This window comes from Phodopus roborovskii, unplaced genomic scaffold, assembly GCF_943737965.1.
Source record: "Phodopus roborovskii unplaced genomic scaffold, PHOROB, whole genome shotgun sequence".
Lineage (NCBI taxonomy): Eukaryota > Metazoa > Chordata > Mammalia > Rodentia > Cricetidae > Phodopus > Phodopus roborovskii.
This window is the reverse complement of record NW_026126407.1, coordinates 22405628-22425954: the sequence shown is the minus strand read 5'-3', so window position 1 is coordinate 22425954 and position 20327 is coordinate 22405628. Positions and strand designations below refer to the sequence as shown.

General features: G+C 45.0%; 2 protein-coding genes across 5 annotated transcripts in view; one reads left to right on the top strand and one right to left on the bottom strand.

Annotated features, from left to right (window-relative positions):
* The first annotated feature begins 1045 nt into the window (after positions 1 to 1045).
* Positions 1046 to 14785, top strand: Cnot8 (CCR4-NOT transcription complex subunit 8). Its single transcript, XM_051180619.1, has 7 exons — positions 1046 to 1253; positions 6408 to 6614; positions 8142 to 8335; positions 10285 to 10446; positions 11124 to 11268; positions 12008 to 12118; positions 13588 to 14785. Exons 2-7 carry the CDS (start codon positions 6498 to 6500, stop codon positions 13735 to 13737), a joined length of 879 nt encoding a protein of 292 aa, XP_051036576.1. The 5' UTR covers positions 1046 to 1253; positions 6408 to 6497; the 3' UTR covers positions 13738 to 14785.
* A 2010-nt stretch (positions 14786 to 16795) lies between these two features.
* Gemin5 (gem nuclear organelle associated protein 5) overlaps positions 16796 to 20327 on the bottom strand; it is a 40113-nt gene continuing 36581 nt past the window's right edge. For 2 of the 4 annotated variants that reach the window (XM_051180615.1, XM_051180617.1), the window contains exons 27-28: positions 18125 to 18221; positions 16796 to 17511 (exon numbers count right to left, since the gene is read on the bottom strand). In XM_051180615.1, the coding sequence (XP_051036572.1) occupies positions 17344 to 17511; positions 18125 to 18221 (265 nt within the window). In that variant the 3' untranslated portion in view covers positions 16796 to 17343. The remainder of the gene's footprint in view (positions 17512 to 18124; positions 18222 to 20327) is intronic. The other 2 variants (XM_051180616.1, XM_051180618.1) reach the window with 1 other exon arrangement.

The following is a 20327-nucleotide window of genomic DNA, read 5'->3' as shown; positions in this document are numbered from 1 at the left end:
GTGTCTCTATTTTACAGATCTGGAGAGAAGCAAAGCCTGAGGTTCAGAAACTGCCCTTGACATCTCTACCCCAAAGGCTGGCTGTGGGATTTCATTTCTCTAGAGGGTAATTTTCGGGAATCCCGTTTGAAAAGTCAGCAAGTCATATTTTAAAATTTAAAATGAAAAGGGCAGAGTGACTAGGAGACTGGATGTCAGAAGGGGGACACCTGCTGTATCCTTACCTAGAGCCCCTTGAAGAGGAAGCACTAGGGATGGAGGCAGGAGCCTCACTTCTTCCCTGGGAAGGGCAGGCCTCCTGTGAGGCTCTAAGTCTTCTTGCCTCTTGGGAGAGAGAGCACGAGGCGACGGTGCATCCCAGCCTGGCTTCGTTGCCACCAGAGCCCTGTCCCCAGCAGGACAGTGGATGGAGGGTTCTGTTGTCTTTCCCATTCTGCACTCGCCCGCAGCGCTAAAGGCTGACCGCGCAGGCCCGAAAGCTGCCTTGCATTGACATTCCGGTTGCTATGGCAATGCTCCGGACAGGTCCTGGGAGGCCGTGCTCAGCTGACCTCAGCCATGACTCGGTTTGGTGGCGCTCCCCCACCCCCAGCTAATGGCCACCCAGAAGGGGTTCCGCGGGTGGATGTTATGTGAGTGAAAATCCAGGGCGCAGCAATCGAGGGGACAGGACACCCCACGTGCCATCACCTCCAACCAGTAGTCGTAAGGCGCCCTGACATTAGGAAGGGTGTCTTGACTGGAGCCTTGGTCAGAGGGGCCACGCCCTGGAGCCAGCTTTAGATTCTGTCTTTCCCTGCGGCGCGACTCAGGGCACCCCAGAACTCAGCTGAGGTCGTAAAAGATGAGGCACCGAACGGTCTGGGCTGTCTCGTGCTGTCTGAGGATACACGTCACACCTTATTTTGCGCACGCGTCCTCCGACACCTCCCAGGCCCCTCATTCTGCGCCTGCGCAGAGAGGCGGGCGCAGTCACCTGAGCGCGCACTTGGGGCGGAGCGGGGACAGGCGGGCGCGTGCCCGTCTGGGATGACGCGAGAGAGTAGGCGAGTCGGGAGGGCCGAAGGGTAGAGCGGCACATCCCGCTGGCTTGGTGCACATCGTCGGCCTCTCTGGGCGCCGGGGCTCGAGTCTCACTGTCCCTCTGGGTTCCTGGAGCGGATCCGGGGCAAAAGAGAAGAGAGCTCCGGGTCAAGGGCCACTGCTGCCCGGACTCGGCCGCCAGCCCGCGCTCGGCGGGGCCGCCTGCCAGGGTAAGCGGGCTGGGTTGTTCAGGGTAGGAGCGTGGGGCGGAAGTGCCTCTGTGGCGACCCATACTACACACGGGAACACTGAGGCGCAGAGGCTACGGTGCTCCGGGTCCTTGGAGTCCGGCTTGGAGCCCTTAAGGAGTGGTAGGGGAGGCTGGAGGCCGCCCTGCTTGGATCTTGGGGTGCTGCAGCTTTGCGTGGTAGGGCTACCCAGAGAGAGCCAGCAAGCTGATTGGGGCACCGGCTGAGTTCAGGGCTGTGGCCTGGAACGCTCCGGAGGGGACCTGTTGCCATTTCTTCTAACGGGCCGCTGCTTCCTCCTGCGCTGGTCTTGCACGGCAAAGTCTTTGTTTAGTCTTCTGAAACAGGGAAGTGAAGCTTATTGTTTCCCAGTCGCACTGGCGAAAACAGCCAGAGGAGCAGGAGACACTCAGCTGAACGATCTCCGCTGTTGGCAGGGAAAGAATGTTTCTGGCTTTCGCACGACTTGCTCTTCATAGCTCACCTGGATGCACAGGGATCTCTGCTTCGAAGTTTAAATAATCAGGAGCAGTCTGAACAGATTGCTCTGAAGCCTGCACAGGGCAGAGGGGTGTGTGTGTGTGTGTGTCTGTCTGTGTGCTTGTGAACACCTTTCCCTTATGCAGTTTCAAATGGAGCTGGTGTGGGGATCAAGTTTTAGGGAAACAAACATTGTATTGGATCAAAATTTTGCTTTTAGGGGTTGGAGAGATCACTCAGCTGCTAAAAGCGCATTATGCTCATGCAGAGGGTCGGTTCGGTACCCAGTAACCACATCAAGAGTATTCTGTTCTGGGCTCTGCCAGCATTGCACTTACATACACACAACACCCCTTCCATTCACAAATAAATAAATAAATAAATAAATAAATAAATAAATAAATAAATAAAGAAAGTAAAAATTTAAAGAATAATGCAGCCTGGGCTGGAGAGGTGGCTCTAGAGGATTCAGGTTTGATCCCCAGCACCCACATGGCAGCTCACAGCTGTTTGTAACTCCAGTTTAGGGGGTCCATCGCACCAGGTATGCATATGGTGCACATATCTATGCATGCAAACTAAGTACAGATAAAATAAAACTTTTTAAAAAATTAAAAAAAAAAGAATGTAAACTCAGCGTCCAAACCTCTCTAAGGAATTTTGAAGAATATATATTTTTTTAGAAATTCGTTTTTATCAATCTAATTTTTATTTCAGTATGTCTCTGGATGTATGTCACATGTATGTTGGTGTCAAAAGTAGGCAGAAGAGGTGTTAACATTCCCTGAAGCTGGAGTTACAGATAGTTGTGAGTCAACTCAAGTGCTGGAAATCACACTCCGGCCTTCTGGAAGAGCAGCAAGTGCTCTTAACTTCTAAGATATCATTCTAGCCCCCATTTTCCTTTAAGTTATTGTATTATTATTGTATCTTCTCCTTTAAGCTATGTAATAATATTATTGTATATTGTCATATTATTGTGTGTTATTATATATAATAATTTTAATTATTATTGTGTGCACACACGTGCCAAGTTGCCCACATGAAAGTCATGATAACTTGGGGGGTTAAGGTCTTCTATCAAGTGAGATTAGGGCTCAAACTTAAATTGTTAGGCTTTGGCAGCAAGTGTCTTTACCGACAAGCTGGTTTCTTTTGTCCTCCCCCTCCCCCCCCAGACAGGGTTTCTCTGTGGCTTTGGAGCCCCTCCTGGAACTAGCTCTGTAGACCAGGCTGGCCTCGAACTCACAGAGATCCACCTACTTCTGCCTCCTGAGTGCTGGGACTAAAGGCGTGTGCCACCAGTGGCCTGCTTGTTTTCTTTTAAAAACAGGGGGCTCAGCCAGTTATGGTGGGGGACACCTTTAATCGCAGCATTTAGAGGCAGAAGTAGGTGGATCTCTGAGTTCAAGGCCAGTTTGGTCTACAGAGTGAGTTCCAGCACAGCCAGGACTGAATAGAGAGATTTGTGTCCAAAAAAAAAAAAAAAAAAAAAAAAAAAAAAAAAAAAATAAGAAATAAGATAAAAGCAGATCTCACTCTGTATCCCTGGCTGGCCTTGGCCTCAGATTCCTTGGTGACCCTGTCTCAGCCTCTTGAGGGCAGGACTGCCATCTTATTTCCAAGTATATTCACCTTAGTGTGCCCAGTTTTTCTTTGAGTTGTGAAATTTGTTATTGTTCTTTTGGTTGTAGCTTTAATAATGAAGTTACTTTAGGGGTTGTGTTATACTAACTGTACTTGAAAGCATAGACTCATTCTGAAGGAAAGACTGAAAAAGTCAAGTCTGTGCTGTTTGTTGGAGCCTGGGCTCCCTGGATGGAAGGTGGGTGCCCTTGGCCTCTGTTGGATTGCTGTTTTTTTTTTTTCTCCCCAGCAGCCCTTATGCCTGGGAAGTTCACCTGCTCAGTTAAATGCGCACTGTGAATAATAGGGTCCAAAGCCATGACTGGTCTGGACCTTGGGAAGCCTCAGGCCAGGGTGGCCTCCTGGGGCATGAGCCACCACTCTCCTCCAGGCTGGAGTCTGCTATTCATATTCCCAAAGGTTTGCTGCAGGAATGTCTTGTGGATCTTCTTTGCCAGTGTCTGCTCCTATGTGGTCTTCCTTCACCAGATAATGTAGCTGTAGCTTTGAAAGTGGTTGGCATACTAAAACAAATTCCCTTTTAAACAACTTGAGGCACTTTGTTTCTTTATGCCTGTATCCCTTTTGCTTTAATGGAAACATGTTTTAAAGGTTCAGGAGTGACACCACTTACCTTCTGTAGTTTATGGTTGTGTCCAGGGAAATGAGGTCGTGGCACCTATTTCACAGTAACTGGGCATGGAAAGTGACTTCAGGAACCAGATGAAGGGGCTCATTCATGCCTGTAACTGCAGCACTTGGGAGGGAGAGACAGGATTGGTTGTTACATTTTCTCAGTTGTCAGAAAGTTGAATTTACTGCACAATCATTGTGAATGTGCATCTTTTCTGTCCTCTGTTAGTTCACTCGCAAGCCTTCATTAATAGACCAAATAGGAGAGGTGGATTGTGCCTCTAAGAAGTAGCTGCCACGTGTGTGTATGTTGGGAACTACCACAGTCACTTAAGTTTGTAGTTTCAAGGAAGCATCTGTAAAGTGTAGTCTGCCTTGAATGAAAGGTCTAATAATAAGTAGACAGCATTAAGAACAATCCTCAGCTGGGTGGTAGTGGCACATGCCTTTAATCCTAGCACTTAGAAGGCAGACAGGTGGATTTACAGAGCCAGTCCAGGACAGCCAAGGCTCCACAGAGAAACCCTGTAAAGATCCTCATTCTCTTCTGGTGTCTCTATTGCACCTGTCAATTCTGAGGTTGAAAACAAGGACTTCTCTTGTTCTGGTCTTTAGAAACCCTCAAATTCATGTATTGTTACTGAGTTTTTTGCCCATGTGCACCAGAGCCCACTGTTGCATATTGTGTGTGGGATCCATACAGTGGGTTTGCATTAAGAGGAAGCTTTTATGGGCGGGAGAGTTAACTCAGTGGCTAAGGGCACTTGTGAAAGAACCAGGATCTAGTTCCAGCAACCACAGGGAGACTTTACCACCTCCTCAGACAGTTAAGTACACCTATGGTACACAGATGCAGACAAATAACAAAAACAAATCTTAAAAAATATATATATAAAAAAAGGAAGCTTTTTTGCCATTATGTACACCCCCACCCCAGGGTTTCCCTATATTTTTACACTGTGTTTAACTCCCCAAGTTAAAGCCAGAGCCCTTGCAGTGGGAAGTGTGTATGTGTGTTTTGGTGTCAAGGATCAGCTTGAGGTTGCTAAATGAGCTGTGTTGATTTGCTGTTGTGACAGTGTTGAGCTCAGATTGTGTTGACCCAGCCAAGTACTTTGTTCTGTGGTATACATCCTTGGCCAGCTCCTGCTTGAATTATTTTACTTGCCACCCTCTGTTCTTCTTTAATTGTACTTTATGTGTATGAATGTTTGCCTGCAGAATGTCTGTTTACCATGTGTCGATCTGGTGCATGTGGAGGCCAGAGTGCATCAGACTTGCTGGGCCTGGAATTACAGATGGATGTAAACTATCAATCTGGGTACTAAGAACCGAACCTGGATCCTCTGCAAGAGAAGTAACCAGTGTCAACTGCTAAGCCATCTCTCCAGTCCCACCACTCATTGTGGAGTTGGTGCTCAGCTTCTTTATTATGTCTTAAAAAGCAGATCTCACAGGGCGCAGAGATGGCTCAGCAGCCAAGAGCATTTGCTGCTCTTGCAGGAAATTCAGGTTTGGTTCCCAGTACCTATATGGTTGTTCATAACCATCTCTAAGAACAGTTCCAGGGGATCTGATGCCCTCTTTTGGCCTTGTGTGCTGCACTCACATGGTACACAGATGTGCATGTACACACTAGTTACCCCCCTGCTTCCCCCCCCCCCCAAAGACAGGGTTTCTGCCTCTACCTCCTTAGTGCCACCACACTCCACATAACTTTTTTTTTTTTTTTTTGCTTATTTTGAGACAGGGTTTTTCTGTATTGCTTTGGAGCCAGTCCTGGAACTAGCTCTGTAGAGCAGACTGGCCTTGAATTCAGAGATCCTCCCCGACTAAAGGCGTGCTCGACCAACACCAACGACCAACACCTGGCTATAACTTCCCATTTTTAGTGTCATTGTTAAGGGTTCATGTTAGTAAGTAGGGCTTTTCTTTGTATTGAGAGAACTTGACAAGCAAGTATAAACACTCCATAGGTAGTGAAGGCTGAATGTATTGATTGTTAATGAAGTTATTGTAAAACTCAAGTTTGTGTGTGTTTGTTTTGGGGGGAGTGTTTTGAGACAGGATATCTTTGTGTAACAGCCTTGGCTGTCCTAGAACTCTTGCTGGCCTCAAACTCTGCCTCTCAAATGCTGGGATTAAAGGTGTGGGCCACCACCACCCCTTTTGTTTGTTTTGAGATAGGGTATCCTGTCTCAAACAGCTATGTAGCACTGGTTGACCTTGAATGGACTCAATCTGGGCTGGTCTTAATCTCTCCATCCTTGGCTCCCTGAGTGTTAGGATCACATATCTGGGTCACTGTATGTGGCTAAAATACAATTTTGATGTTTGTTTTATTGATATCTTACACTATAGTGTAAACTTACATGATTTTAAAATCTTTAAATCTAGATTGGACCCAGTGTGGATAATCAAATCAAACCAGAAGAAACTTGTTTGCTCACATAGTTAACTCACAGTGGCTCCTCAGGTGCCTTCAGGATGCCTGCGGCTCTTGTGGAAAACAGTCAGGTCATCTGTGAGGTGTGGGCTAGCAATCTTGAGGAAGAGATGCGGAAGATCCGAGAGATTGTCCTCAGCTACAGCTACATTGCCATGGTGAGTAGGTCCTTACCACCAAAGGTCAGACTGACAGAAACCTGCATTTCTTCTGTGAGTCAAGGCAGCTATTGTCTCTGAGGAGGTCACAGTCTCTGATGCAAGTTTTTGTAATGCTCCTCTGTTTGAAAGTCTTTTATATTTTTATTTTTACTACTTTAAGATCTGGATACCTAGCCCAGGCAGGCCTCGAAATGAGTTTGTGCTGATCTTCCTACATCTGCTTTCTTAGGTGAGATTATAGGTGTGCTCCATTGTGCCCACTGTATGTGTGGTGCTGCGTGACAAGTGTTATAGCATGTGACCTGCCTCAGCTGCATAGGTGCATCTCTTCACACATGTGAATCTCACCTTGTGGTGTTTATTAATTAATTAAATTTGGAGACAGTTTCATGAAACACAGGCTCCTCTTGATCTTGCTGGATTATCAGGAGGATTACTTGACTTCCTAATCCTCCTGCCTCTATCCCCTAAGTGCTGGGATTATAGGCATGTGCCAACATGCCTGGCTTCTGTTTTCAGAAATACTCATTTTGTTGCTAGCACTCAAAAGTCAGGACATGTTAAATTCGACATCTGGCATTTCTGGGTCAACTGGGAAGATCTTTTACTATGTGGCTCACTTTCCTGTCTGACTTCTGGTAAGGTGAGGCTTGTTGTCTTGGACCAGCCCCTGAGCAAGCAGGTGCTCTGTTCCACTCCAGGCTTGCTGCTTGCTACTGTCTTCAAACCCTGCTTTCGCTACTCTGTCATGAGAAGCACTAGCATCATAAGCTCTTCCAGCAGGCTGAGATTCTGTAATCCTGATACTTGGGGGGGGGATATCAGGGGTCCAATACACTTGGGGAGATCAGGGGTTCAAGACCAGCAAGTTTAGGTCAGTTTGGGCTTTATAAAGGGGAAGAGGGCTTTATATATATATGTGTGTGTGTGTGTGTGTGTGTGTGTAATTTTTTTTTTTTTTTTTCAAGAAAAAGAAAGGCTGTATTTAAGACTAGACCAAGATGAAAACTCTGAACATCAGGCCAGCAGCCATGCTTCTCTCTCAAGTATAAGTCATACAAAGAAGCTAATGTACAGGAACAAAGGACCTGTGAACCACCACATCCAACTTGGCTGTATTTGTATTTATTTAACTCATATTAGAAACTCCTACCTGGGGGCTGGAGAGATGGCTCAGCAGTTGAGAGCACTTGTTACTCTTCCAGAGGACCTGAGTTCAATTCTCAGCATCCATATGATAGCTCACAGCTGTTTGTAACTCCAGTTCCAGGGAATCCAACACTGTCACACAGATATATAATTCAGGCAAAAATACCAATGCGCATGAAATAAAAATTATTACAAAATAAGTTCTATCTGATTTTACATCTCCCTTCAGTCACTTGTCCTGTGTCCTTTTTGTGTTCCAGACCATGGGAGCTTATCCTGGGGGTTCGATAAACTGAAGAGTAGTTTTGCTCATGAGTTGCTAGCCCAGTTTCCACTGTTTGGTGAGATTTAATGGTGAGAGGCTTTTGTTCCTAGGACACAGAGTTTCCAGGTGTTGTGGTACGACCAATTGGTGAATTTCGAAGCTCCATAGATTACCAGTATCAGCTTTTGCGGTGCAATGTTGACCTTCTAAAAATCATCCAGCTGGGCCTTACATTCACAAATGAGAAAGGGGAATACCCTTCAGGAATCAACACTTGGCAGTTCAACTTCAAGTTCAACTTGACGTAAGTGTCTTGAGACCCCCTCACTGCTATTCTTAGATGGCTACATTTGAATGAACTGAACTGATTGCCATAGGTTTTACTAATCATAGCTTTTTTGGGGTTGGGGCACAGGGTCTTTATTATGTTTTCCTGACTGTCCTGGAACTTGCTATGTAGGCTAGGCTGACCTTGAGCTCAGAAATCTACTAGTCTCTGCCTCCAGAATCCGGAATGCTTGGATTAAAGGTGTGTGCTACCACAGGCTAATTATATTTTTATTATGTTTAACATACATAGGTGTTAGAATAGTCAAGAAGAGAAGTTTTCCTTTTCGGGGGTGGTGGGGTAACACAGGGGTAAGACAGGATCTCTATGTAGCCCTAGTTGTCCTGGAATTTCCTATGTAGAGGCTGGCCTCCGACCTGCAGAAATATTCCTGCCTTTGCCTCCAGAGTGCTGGGACTACAGGCATAAACCATAATGTCTGGATAGCTTAGTTTTCTTAAAGAACTCTTGCAATTTAGCCTAAAAAGAATTCCAGGCTGTTTGTGTAGCTCAGTGGAGTAGCACTCAAATTGAGGTCTTAAGTTTATTCCCTAGTACTTCAGAAGGGAAACAAGCCAGTTCAAAACCACACATCTTTAATCCCACCACTCAGGAGGCAGAAGCAGGCAGATCTCTCTAGATTCAAGGCCAGCCTGGTCTATATAATCAGTTCCAGGATATGCAAGACTACATAGATGGAACTTGTCTCAAATTCCTCACCTTAAAACAAAAACAACCGGGAAAAGGTCTGAGTAGATTGTAATAGGTTTTGTCAGACTTTCTTTGGACTTCCAGATCCCAAATAACAACACGGAAACTTACTGTGGAAGCTTGGCCTTAGCTTAGACTTGTCCCACTAACTCTTAAACTTAAATTAGCCCATTTCTATTAATCTATGTTCTCACATGGCTCTACATCTCCTCCATTCTGTATATCCCATTTCTTCTGTGTCTCTATGGCTAATCTCTTGTGCACCTGAGCTCCTCTCTCTCCCTGGAAATCCTGCCTATTCTCTCCTTCCTAGCTATTAGCCATTCAGCTCTTTATTAAACCAGTCAGAATAAAACAGTGACACATTTTCACACAGTATGATCAATTATTCTGCAGCAGTTTTTTTTTTTTTAAGGTTTTAAGATTTTATGTACATGAATGTTTTGCCTGTGTCCACAGAAGTCAGAAGAGTGCATAAGATTCCCTGGGACTGGTGTTACAGATGGCTGTGAGCCACCATGTGGGTGCTGGGAACTGAACCTGGGTCCTCTGCACAGGCAGTAAGAGTTCTTATGTACTGAGCCTCCTCTCTAGCCCCTCCTTTTTATTTATTTTTAGAATAAACTTGTTTTAGTTCTGTGAAGTTTGTTTTGTACCCATGTACGAACTAGAGAGATGGCTCAGAGGTTAAGAGCACTGGCTGCTCTTCCAGAGGTTCTGAGTTCAATTTTCAGCAACCATATGGTGGCTCACAGCCATCTATAATGAGATCTGGTGCCCTCCTCTGGTGTGCAAGCATACACGCAGGCAGAACACTGTATACATAATAAATAGATAAATAAATCTTTAAACAAAACACCCATATACATAAATCTTTAAAAAAAGATTTAAAACAAGACCAAAAAATGAGCTGGGAGGATGGCTCAGTGGTTAAGGTCCTGGCTGCCCTTGCAGAAGATTCCCAGGAGGACTCAAGTGGTGGCTTACATAAAACACTTGTCTAATTCATTCATTTGCTTTAAAAAAAAAAAAAAAAAAAAAAAACACCCAAAAAACAAACTTCAAGTGAGATGATGTAGATCTTCTGTAATTAGGAAATACAGAGCTATAGATTTGTAGTGTTTCAGGAATGCTGTGTTTCCAAATTATAAGCTGATGGTGATATTGCTTCTGCCTCATTACCCAGCAGCTCACACTGACACCTTGTTTTTCAGAGAGGATATGTACTCCCAGGATTCTATAGACCTCCTTGCAAACTCAGGGCTGCAGTTCCAGAAGCATGAGGAGGAAGGGATCGACACACTGCACTTTGCAGAGCTGCTCATGACATCAGGAGTGGTTCTCTGTGACAACGTCAAGTGGCTTTCGTTTCACAGGTCAGTCCCTGGGCACTTGGCCTCTGTCTCTTCCTTCATAGCTTCTGCCTTCTGCCTTTGGGTTGCATTGGAGAGGAACTGAATTCTGGTTGATGTGAGTCCTGCTGGCTCTTTGGCAGCAGCAGTGCGATGTTGGAGGTGGTACTGGTGCTCCTTTGTCCAGTGTTAGGGAGCACTGGAGCACATACACAGGCTTTGCTTCACATATCCTTCAGTGCTATATTCCTGGTGGATGAGGTGCTGTGTGCTTGCTTGTTTCCAGCCTGGTGTGGATTGTCCTTCCTAACAACATCAAATGGTAGATAGCCTTTCAATACTTTTGGAGGGTTTTTTGTTTTTAAAGGTTTGTGTGTGCCCAGGGAGTCCAGGAGAGGATGTTGGACTCATTTTGATCTATTGACATGGGTGCTGGGATTTGAACTCTGATCCTCATGATTGCTCTTTTAGCAGATCCTTCTCCATGACCCCTACAGCCTTACTTTTAAGTTTTGATGAATAAAATCCATAAACTCTCAGGTCCTTGTTTGCTTCCCATAGTAACTTGTCCTGTCTTCAATGAATGTGAAGTTCAGATTGGTCAGGTCCCCAGCCTGGGGGGGGGGGCACAGTTTAAATCTCGAGTGGTTTCAGGCTGGGCTGGAGCTGTGCTCTGACAGCTGCTTCATTCTTCCCTGCAGTGGTTATGATTTTGGCTACATGGTAAAGTTGCTTACCGATTCTCGATTGCCAGAAGAAGAGCATGAGTTTTTCCACATTTTGAACCTTTTCTTTCCGTCCATTTATGATGTGAAATACCTGATGAAGAGCTGCAAAAATCTTAAGGTAACAGACAGCGTTCCTCTTGGTGTTTGCAGTTGAACAGCATGTTCCGAGGCCTGCCAGACTGCTCTGAAGAGGGTGTTGATTGATCGGAGAGGCCCAGGGCTTCCACTGTAGCTGTCTTTGTTGGTAACTTTGGCACCAAAAGAGCCTCCTTTCTTGCATATTGAGGCTGGCTGCCATTCTCTTAGACCTGAGAACCTCACAAAGTAGTTGGTGACATGAAGTCATGTGCAGTATGTTATGGCAGTTCTGATTCTCCAAGGGGTTCTCTAACTTTGTAAAAGTTCAAGAAGGGCCTGATAGTGGTGGTATTGCACACCTTTAATCCCAGCACTTGGAAGGCAGGGGCAGGAGGATCTCTGTGAGTTTGAGGCCAGCCTGATCTACAGAGTGAGTTCTAAGACAGCCAGGATACACATAGAAACTCTGTCTCCAAAAAACAAAAAAGTTCAAGAAGTTGGGCCTGTGAGATGGTTCAGTGGGTGAAGGTTCCTGCTGCCAAACTTGATGTACATGAGTTTGATCTCTGCAGCCTGTGTGGTAGAAGAGAACTTGAGAAGTTGTTTTCTTGTCTTTGCATGTACATAGTGTATTGTGTGGGAAGGAGAGTGAAAATCTGAAAAATGCCTACCTACTGAGGCTTGTTCAATGAATGAGCCTGTCTCACTGCTAAATGGAGTAGTAGTCTTGAGTTCAGAATAGTGTTAGTATGTGACATCTTTTGTTTTCTGTCCTCTAGGGAGGTCTTCAGGAGGTGGCTGATCAGTTGGATTTGCAGAGGATTGGAAGGCAGCATCAAGCAGGCTCAGACTCCCTGCTGACAGGGATGGCTTTCTTCAGGATGAAAGAGGTAATGCTCCAGTGTAAGGCTTCTTGAGTTTCCAGGCAGCTTCTCCTTTATTTACTTCTGCTTTCTATTATAGGAATGTTATTTGTTAGTCTACCCAGTTCGGCCAATTCACTGTTAACGAAGAGTGAATTTCTCTTTTAGTTTATTTACCTACTCTTTAAAAGTTCTAAAATGTTTGAAAAGGAAAAATATGCTTTGAAAAATTACAATGAAAGCTGGGCAATGGTGGTGCCCTGCCAGCACGTGGGATGCAGAGACAGGTGGATCTCATGAGTTCAAGGCCAGCCTGGTCTACAAAGAGAGTTCAAGTACAGTCAAGGCTACCTAGAGAAACCCTACTTTGAGGGGAAAAAAATTACAATTTTGTTGACATTTTTCTTCTATTGCTTTTGATTTTCCCTGTGTCTGTGTAGCCTTGTCTGGCTTTAAACTCATATGTACATGAGATCTACCTGCTCTGCCTCATGAGTGTTGGGATTAAAGGCTTATGCCTGTCCTTGAACCTGACTATCTCCTTGCCTCAGCCTCCTAAAGTCTGGGATAACAGACTAGTTAGAATTTCTTTTTTGTGTTTTTAACCACTATTATGAGTTCAGGAGTTTATTTTAACTAGTTTTCTGTGGCTTTGACAAAATAACTGAGGCCATCAACTTCAAAGGACTAGTTTATTTTGGTTTACAACTTGAGAGATTTTAGCTAGTGGTTGGCTGGCTCTTGTCTGCCCCAGCAAGTTAGAGTATCAGAGTTCTAGGGCCTGGCAGGAGGTCTGTTCATCTTCTGGTGGCTTGGGAATAGAGGAAGAGACTGAGTACAGAGCCTGGCCCAGACAACTCTTCACCTCAAGTTTTTACCATTTCCTAGTAACCATACAAGCTGGTGCTAAGCCTTCAACACAAGGACTTCTAGGAACATTTTAGATCTAAATAGTAACAAGTGTATTATTAGGTCAGTGGTTGCCAACTGGCACATTTGGTGATGCCTTGGAGATGTTTCTTGTTACACGTAGCAGAGGTGGTGCTTCTGGCCAGGGCTGTGCTCAATGTCTTGTGATTGAACTAGACAGCATCTGCCCAGTGATGTTAAGGTTGAGCTGCTCACTGTCCATGATCTCTTCAGTCACTTTCAGCCTTAGCTTCTCGGGTGCTAGGATTACATGTGTGTGCCACCTCACCCGGCTTTCCTGACTTTTATAAGGAAGCATGGTGGAATGGAATTGAAGTGACTTGGCAAGCCTGAGTTCTTAATCACTGCTTTGCTTGGCAGTAGCTCATGGTTCCCAGCAGTGACAAATCAGAATTCCCAGGCTGTTTAGGAAGCAGAGCCCTGATGTAGAGGAACAGGAAAAGCCTCCGTGGGAGATGTTGTCATTGCTCAGTTAGTGTCCAGTCTGCTGAGTGTCATGGCATAAGAAGCCGGGAGGTGTCATGACTCCTAGCCCCATTCTCAGCTGGTTCTGTCCTGTTCTGCAGCTATTCTTTGAGGACAGTATTGATGATGCCAAGTACTGTGGGCGCCTCTATGGCCTGGGCACAGGAGTGGCTCAGAAGCAGAATGAGGATGTGGACTCTGCCCAGGAGAAGATGAGCATTCTGGCCATGATCAACAACATGCAGCAGTGATAGCGTGTGCACCATGCACCATGCCGCCTGTGCCATCTGCCCCAGCCATTGACTTGCTTCTGCTCCAAGCAGAGACTTCGGGTTTCTGTTAAAGATGCCTTTATTTTAGATCCAGAAGAAGGGGGTTTGCTCTGAATTTGTAAACAAGTCTTCCTTTTCCTCATGCCCACGTCCCTCTGCTGCCTCCTGCCACCAGCATCCATGGCTCCATGGACACCTTTTTAAACCTCCAGGATGTCTGAAACAAACCAGTAAAATGTATATGACTCTTATGCGTTGTCATTCTTTTTCTTTTGCTGCTCTGATGAAGATTCTCAGATGAGCTGAGACTGTCAGGGAACATGGTGTATGTTTGGGGAAGTAGGTCTGCACCAGCCGGCTCTGCCCTGCCTTTGTCAATGTTTTCCAGGACAGAGCAGTCCTGATTGTTCTACTCAATGATTGCCAAGCTGAAACCTGGAGAGCTCAGAGTCTCTCCTTTTTGTGGTGTTAAGCTGGCAGCTGAGCCTCACCTCAAGTCATCTTAGTTTTGAGATGAACTTCCCTAGGCTAGATCATGCTCCAAGTTCATTTTGTTCTCAGCAGGGTAATCTCAATCAGCTGTGTTCTCTAGATTCCATTCCCCTGCTTTTATTTAGCAAGCCTGAGATGTCAAGAGGTGGTAAAGCTGAGCTCTGGAATGCTGAATCTTAGCAAGTCACATGAGTCACTTGTGAGCAGGGCAGTAAGGGACTTCACCTCAGACATCTGGGAGTCATCCCAGAGCTCTGTCAGAAGCTGATGATTTTTTTTAAGGTTAGGCCTTCTGGAAGCACACTTTTTTAAAATGACTATAGAAAGTACAATTTTGAGAAAGCAGAAACTTCTTTGGAAGGTGGAGACAGATGGCAGCAGCTCACTGAAGCAGGCAGGAGTGGTCTTACATTTTAAAAGCTTGTGGGAAACTGAATTTGAAATGATTACAAAATGTCAACTGGTATTTAAGATGTTTGTAAATATTATTTATGTTTTTAATTTTGTAAAATAAAGATTGCTTTTTAATCACTGGCATGAGATGTGGTCTTTGGTAGCAAGGATCTGGTATCTGTGATAGAATTGGCTTACCTCAGAACAAATTAGCCTTGGAAGGAAGATCTCATTGAGGGAGCATACCTTCACACCCTGCTGGCTGTTGGGTTTTACTAGGACAGTGGAGTAGCTTTAATTGTATATCTATGTATAGGTTAGACTCAGTGGAATTCTGTAGGGCATTTGAACTTAAGACTTCCTAATTGAGTCCACCCCCCCCCCCAACCACCACCAAAGCTTTTACTGTTCACAAAAAAAGTAAGGCTGTCAGTCAAGTATTAGGGCCCTTCTAGAGGGTTCTTCTGGTCAGGGTCTTTTGTTACATAGGCTGTCCCAGACTTCCTGAATAGCTGTCTTCCTGAATAGCAAGGAGTGTAGGGTTTGCACCACTGTACCAGACAGATCTAGAACTTTGGCTGGCAGGTCTGTATACCTGTGAGCAAAGTGGCTCTCAGTTAAGGGTGCCCTAGTGTGCAATTAGGCTTTACACAGGGTCTGGACCACTTAAATTCAGTTTTTTTGCTGGGCAGTGGTAGTGCAAGCCTTTAATCCCAGCACCTGAGAGGCAGAGGCAGGCAGATCCCATGAGTTTCAGGCCAGCCCAGTCTACAGAGTAAGTTTCAAGACAACCAGGGCTAGCTACACAATGAACCCTGTCTCGAAAAAACCAAAAGTTCCCTCCCCCTCCAAAAGAAAAGAGTAGAAGTTAACTGAACAGGTCTAGACCAAATTACTTTAGACAGGGATAAAGACATTGCCCCATCCCCAAGAAAAGTTTGCTTAGTGACACATGCTTTCCTGCTAGAACCTTGAGAGAATGCCTTTGCTTCTCTGGTTCTCATAAGTAGGGATTCAGAATTAATATTCAAGTAATAGCAGGTGGATAACATACAATACTGAAGAGTAGTTTAGGTGGAAAATGGCTGTCACTTTTTCTATTGGGTAGTTTTATTTTACATTTCTTTTTGAGTGTGTATATCTATGTATTATGTGTACGCCTGGTGACTGGAGGTCAGAGGAGGGTGTTGGATCCCCTGGAACGTTATAGATGTATAAGCCACCATGTGGTGCTGAAATTGAACCCAGACCCTGTGAAAGAACAGCCAGGGCTCTTAACCTGAACCATCACTCTAGCCCATTGGATTATCATTACTATTTTTGAGACGTCTTGCTTCATAGCCCAGGCTAGACTTGAATTTGAATTCCTCCTGCCTCTGGTCTTTCCCAGCAGTAACAGAGGCATGCAGTGTGCAGGGTTGCTCCCATCAAGCACTGGTTTCAGCAAATAACAAAGGTAAGTTTGTAGTGTACCAACTACTCTTTATTCAAGTAGAGGGGACCAGCTTTTCCCATTCTGTAGATGAAACTGCTTGGAACTATCCAGTCCTCTATGAAGTCAAGCCCACTAGCATCTTTCTTAAGACTCTTGCCTTTAAGACCAATGCATCTTCCTAGTGTTCACACAGTGGTACAGTACTAACTTATTTTGGGTTTAGCATGTTTTAGAGCCCAAAGCTAGACACACAACTATCTCTAGATGCACATCCCATGGAGTTCCAGCTGGGAAACTTGCTACCCACAGATGAAGCCTTCACAATGGACCTCAAGAGACAGGAGGAAGGTATGCTGAGTACCCAAGCTGAACATATCTGCTTTTCCTGTCCTAGAAACCAGTGACAGTGGAGGCATCAGTCTCTGACCTGTCTTGCTGGGTTGTTATTAGCAGCAGGTCCAGAGCTGGTGAATAAATAGTACTTTAGGGTTCAGGGTGTAAAGTGTAAGTAATGACCTGGGAGGCACATATAAAATGAGGAAATAATGTATTGTTCTTCAGGCTGTGTTTTAGTCAATTCTCAAAAAAGGATTTTATGACCCCAAAAGATTAAAGAACCACTAGAAGTGATTTTTTTTTTTTTTTTTCCTGAGCTGTCTGACCACCTTCAGCCATGTCACAAAAACTGGAGGACAACAGATGGCCTGGCCTCATTAGCTGTTTTCAGAAAGCTTTAGCCATTTGTCCCTATAAGCAACTCCATAAAAAATAAAATCACTGTTGACCGAATGAGATTGTCAACAGGATGGGCAAGGCTAATTCCTTTAGTCTTTGAGAGGTGAGAAGGCCCAGCTAACAAATAATTAAGAAGCCCCCTCTCCCCAACAGTGATAAGCATGTCAAGTGCAGCTCCAACAGAAGGAGACCCTTCCGAGGTGAGGGTTTATAAAGGCAGCTGCATCTGGGACAGACAGACTTTGGGTGAACACAAAGGCTTCTCTTTGGGGACACCTCGTAAGGCTTGAGACGACAGTCTTGGTGAGGGCTGGTTGGGAGTGACTCTGCTGGCTTTTCACTCCATTACAGGAAACCACTTGGGAGGGACCAGGCAGGCTCCATTGTGAGTGGACTCGAACATCACCCTCAGCCGTCAGTTGGACCACAGCATCATTCCATTGAAGATCAGGGTGTGAAGGCTTGGTGAACTGTGACTGAGAAGAAAGCTGTCACAAGTTGTGCGACACAGCTTTATGGCCTCTGGTAGTTCATGTGTGCAGGGTCTGGCAGTGTCTTCTGTAAGCTCTAGTGTGGCCATACTTCTGAAGGAGCTCCTGGGCCTGTTGCTGCATCTCAGGGTTCACAGCACCAGGACACTGTGACCCGATGTGAAGCAAGACGAGGCAGCACTCCAGCACATCTGGAAAGGGCCAGGCCTAAAACAATGATAAGACAAGGCAGCGTCTGCAGAGGTGTGCACTGACAATTGTATGGAGAAATGGATGAAACTGATATGTCTGTTGGCATGTCCTCATGGGTGAGTCTTCTAAGTGTTCCCAGATCAACTCACACACGCCACTGCTCCTAGCACCAGGCTACAGTCCAATGCACTGCTCCTCCATGAGTGCTAGGCATGTGCTACCTACCCTCTACATTGACCTGAATGTTTTATCTCTCAATCATACGTAAGTCTTGTTTGGTTTTCCCCCAAACTGAGCTGGAAGCTATCATGTGGTCAGTACTGCACTGCTACTTTCCCAAATCACTTCAGCTAAGCAGAGATAACTGCATCTTACTTTTTTTTTTTTTTGGGGGGGCGGTCTTTTCAAGTCAGGCTTTCTCTGTATACCCTTAAGCTGTCCTGGAACTTGCTCTGTAGACCAGGCAGCCTTAAAACGCAGAAATCCACCTGCCTCTACCTCTCCAGTGCTAGGATTAAAGGCATGCACTAGCACACCCAATTCTTGTATCCTACAATTTTCAGGATATACAATGGTGGATGTAGATGACCTTCAGGGTTTGTCATGAAGCATCTCCAAACACTCTTACCTTTACACTCTCTGGAAACTCAGCTATTTTCTCATTTGCCTCTGTGAGTCTTCTGGTTAATTCAGGGAGAGAGGCTGGTGCCTTTCTTTCTTCTCTGCTACTAAGAGTAACAATAAACAGAAGTCATATATGGTCACCCAACCTTTACCAAATGTTTACATGTGTATGATCATGGTTGTACTTGCACGCCACAGTGTGTATATGTGGAGGTCAGAAGACAACGTTTGGGAATTGGTGCTCTCCAATGAAACAGAGGTCATCAGGCTTGGTGGCAAATGCCTTTACCTACTGAGTAACCTGCCTATCCCCAATGTTTTTATTATGGTAAAATAATAGTTAATATGATTTCACCCATCTAAAAACATACTTCCACTCATCATGCTGTGCAACCATCATTATCATCCAGGACCTGAGGTCCTGTGTGACCCTGGCTGGCCTGGAACTTGATTTGTAGACCAGGCAGGCTGGCCTTTTTGAGTTCTGGAATTAAAGGCATTCACTACCACACCTGTTCAGGGCCAGAGTTCTTGTGAGACTGAAGCTTGCCCTTCTGTGGTAATGCTCTATCTCAGCTTGTTGGCCAAGAATCATTATGCCATCTACCCTGTAGTAAATGTAGTATACGCCACAATTCCCTTCTTTTTGAATATTGTAAACATTGAATAGTATTTCACTGAATGAATATACCATTTCTGCTCATCTACCCACTGTCCTTCGAGATACTAGGCCGCTCCCCATTTTCAGTACTATCATGCACAGTGCTACAAGTGTTTAATATAGGGGTTTCAATTACACATACACACACACAGACTGATTTTGCTGTATAGCTCAGACTGGCTTTAACCTTGGGGTCTGGAGTGCTGGGGTTATAGGCATGTAGAACCATGCCGGGCTGCCCTGTTTTCAACTCTTCTTGACACAGGAGTAGAACTGCTGGATCTCATGCAAATCTCATTTTCTAATACTGAGGAATTTTCATCATTCTCACCAAGGACACAGATTCAAGCTGTGCTGTACCATCCTTGGTAGCAGCCACAGCACACTGGGTGTGAAGTAGTATTTCACTGTAGATTCATTTTATTTTTTAAAGGAAGAGTCTCACATAGGCTGGCCTTGAACCTCACAATGTAACTGAGATGATCTTGAACTCTCAATCCCCTGCTTCTATCCTACCAGCGCTGGGATAACAGGCATGCACCACTATGTCCATTTTTTTTTTAGTGTGCCACCAGTGATGGAATCCAGGGCTTCTATGTTGGGGACAGACTATCCTTATTCAGCCATATACCCAGTCCTTCATTGTGTCGTGATTTCCTTCATTGTGTCGTGATTTGCTTGTCTCCAGTGATGAGTGACTGGCTATTTGTCACATCCTCTGTACTTTCTTGAATCCAGTCACTTGTTATGCCTAAGTAACTTCAACGCATAAATACAGAAATCGAGTAGGCAACAAAATGGGGTGAGATATACACCTAAAGATGTGATGTGTTGTGTTTCCAAAACTTGAGACACAAAATATAGGGGCTTTAGCGGAAAGATTGAGACAAATGTGAAAGACCAGGGCCTCCAAGGAGTGGAGAGGCAGTCAGGAGCAGTGTTAAGATCCTCACAGGAAAGGAAAGAGCTGATCTGAGGGCTTTCCAGCACTTTTTCCTAAAAGCAAACTAGCTGTACTCATACCTATAATCCCAGCACTCGGAAGGCTGAGATAGAAGGACTGCCACAGGGAAAGAGTATGTCTTTTTTTTAAATGTATACAATGTTCTGTCTGCATGTATGTCTGCACACCAGAAGAGAGCACTAGATCTCATTATAGATGGTTGTGAGCCACTATGTGTTGCTGGGAACTAAACTCAGAACCTCTGGGAGAGCAGTCAAGTGTTCTTAACCTCTGAGCTTTCTCTCCAGCCCAACATCATGTCTTACACACATAAAAAGCAAATCTTAACTGCCTATAGCAGTGACTGGGATTTCGAAGTTTGAACAGACCACTTTCTAATTTCTTTGGAGAAAGCCCCACATTTCCTAGGTAGCCACAATTTCAATGTGTCCTGCCTCCAGCTCTGGAGCACTGAGATTACAATTTTCCTTTTTTGGATTTATTATTTATGTGTATGCAGGTGTTTCTATGTGTGAGCATATACATAAAAGTGCAGGCACACATACAAGTCAGAAGAGAGCATTGTATCTTCTGGAGCTAAAG

Excerpts from the sequence above, each read along its gene's own strand:
- Cnot8 (XM_051180619.1), top strand. The coding sequence starts at position 6,498 with ATGCCTGCGGCTCTTGTGGAAAACAGTCAGGTCATCTGTGAGGTGTGG. Across the intron at positions 8,336-10,284 it reads AACTTCAAGTTCAACTTGAC|AGAGGATATGTACTCCCAGG; the intron begins GTAAGTGTCTTG and ends CTTGTTTTTCAG. Across the intron at positions 11,269-12,007 it reads AGAGCTGCAAAAATCTTAAG|GGAGGTCTTCAGGAGGTGGC; the intron begins GTAACAGACAGC and ends TCTGTCCTCTAG.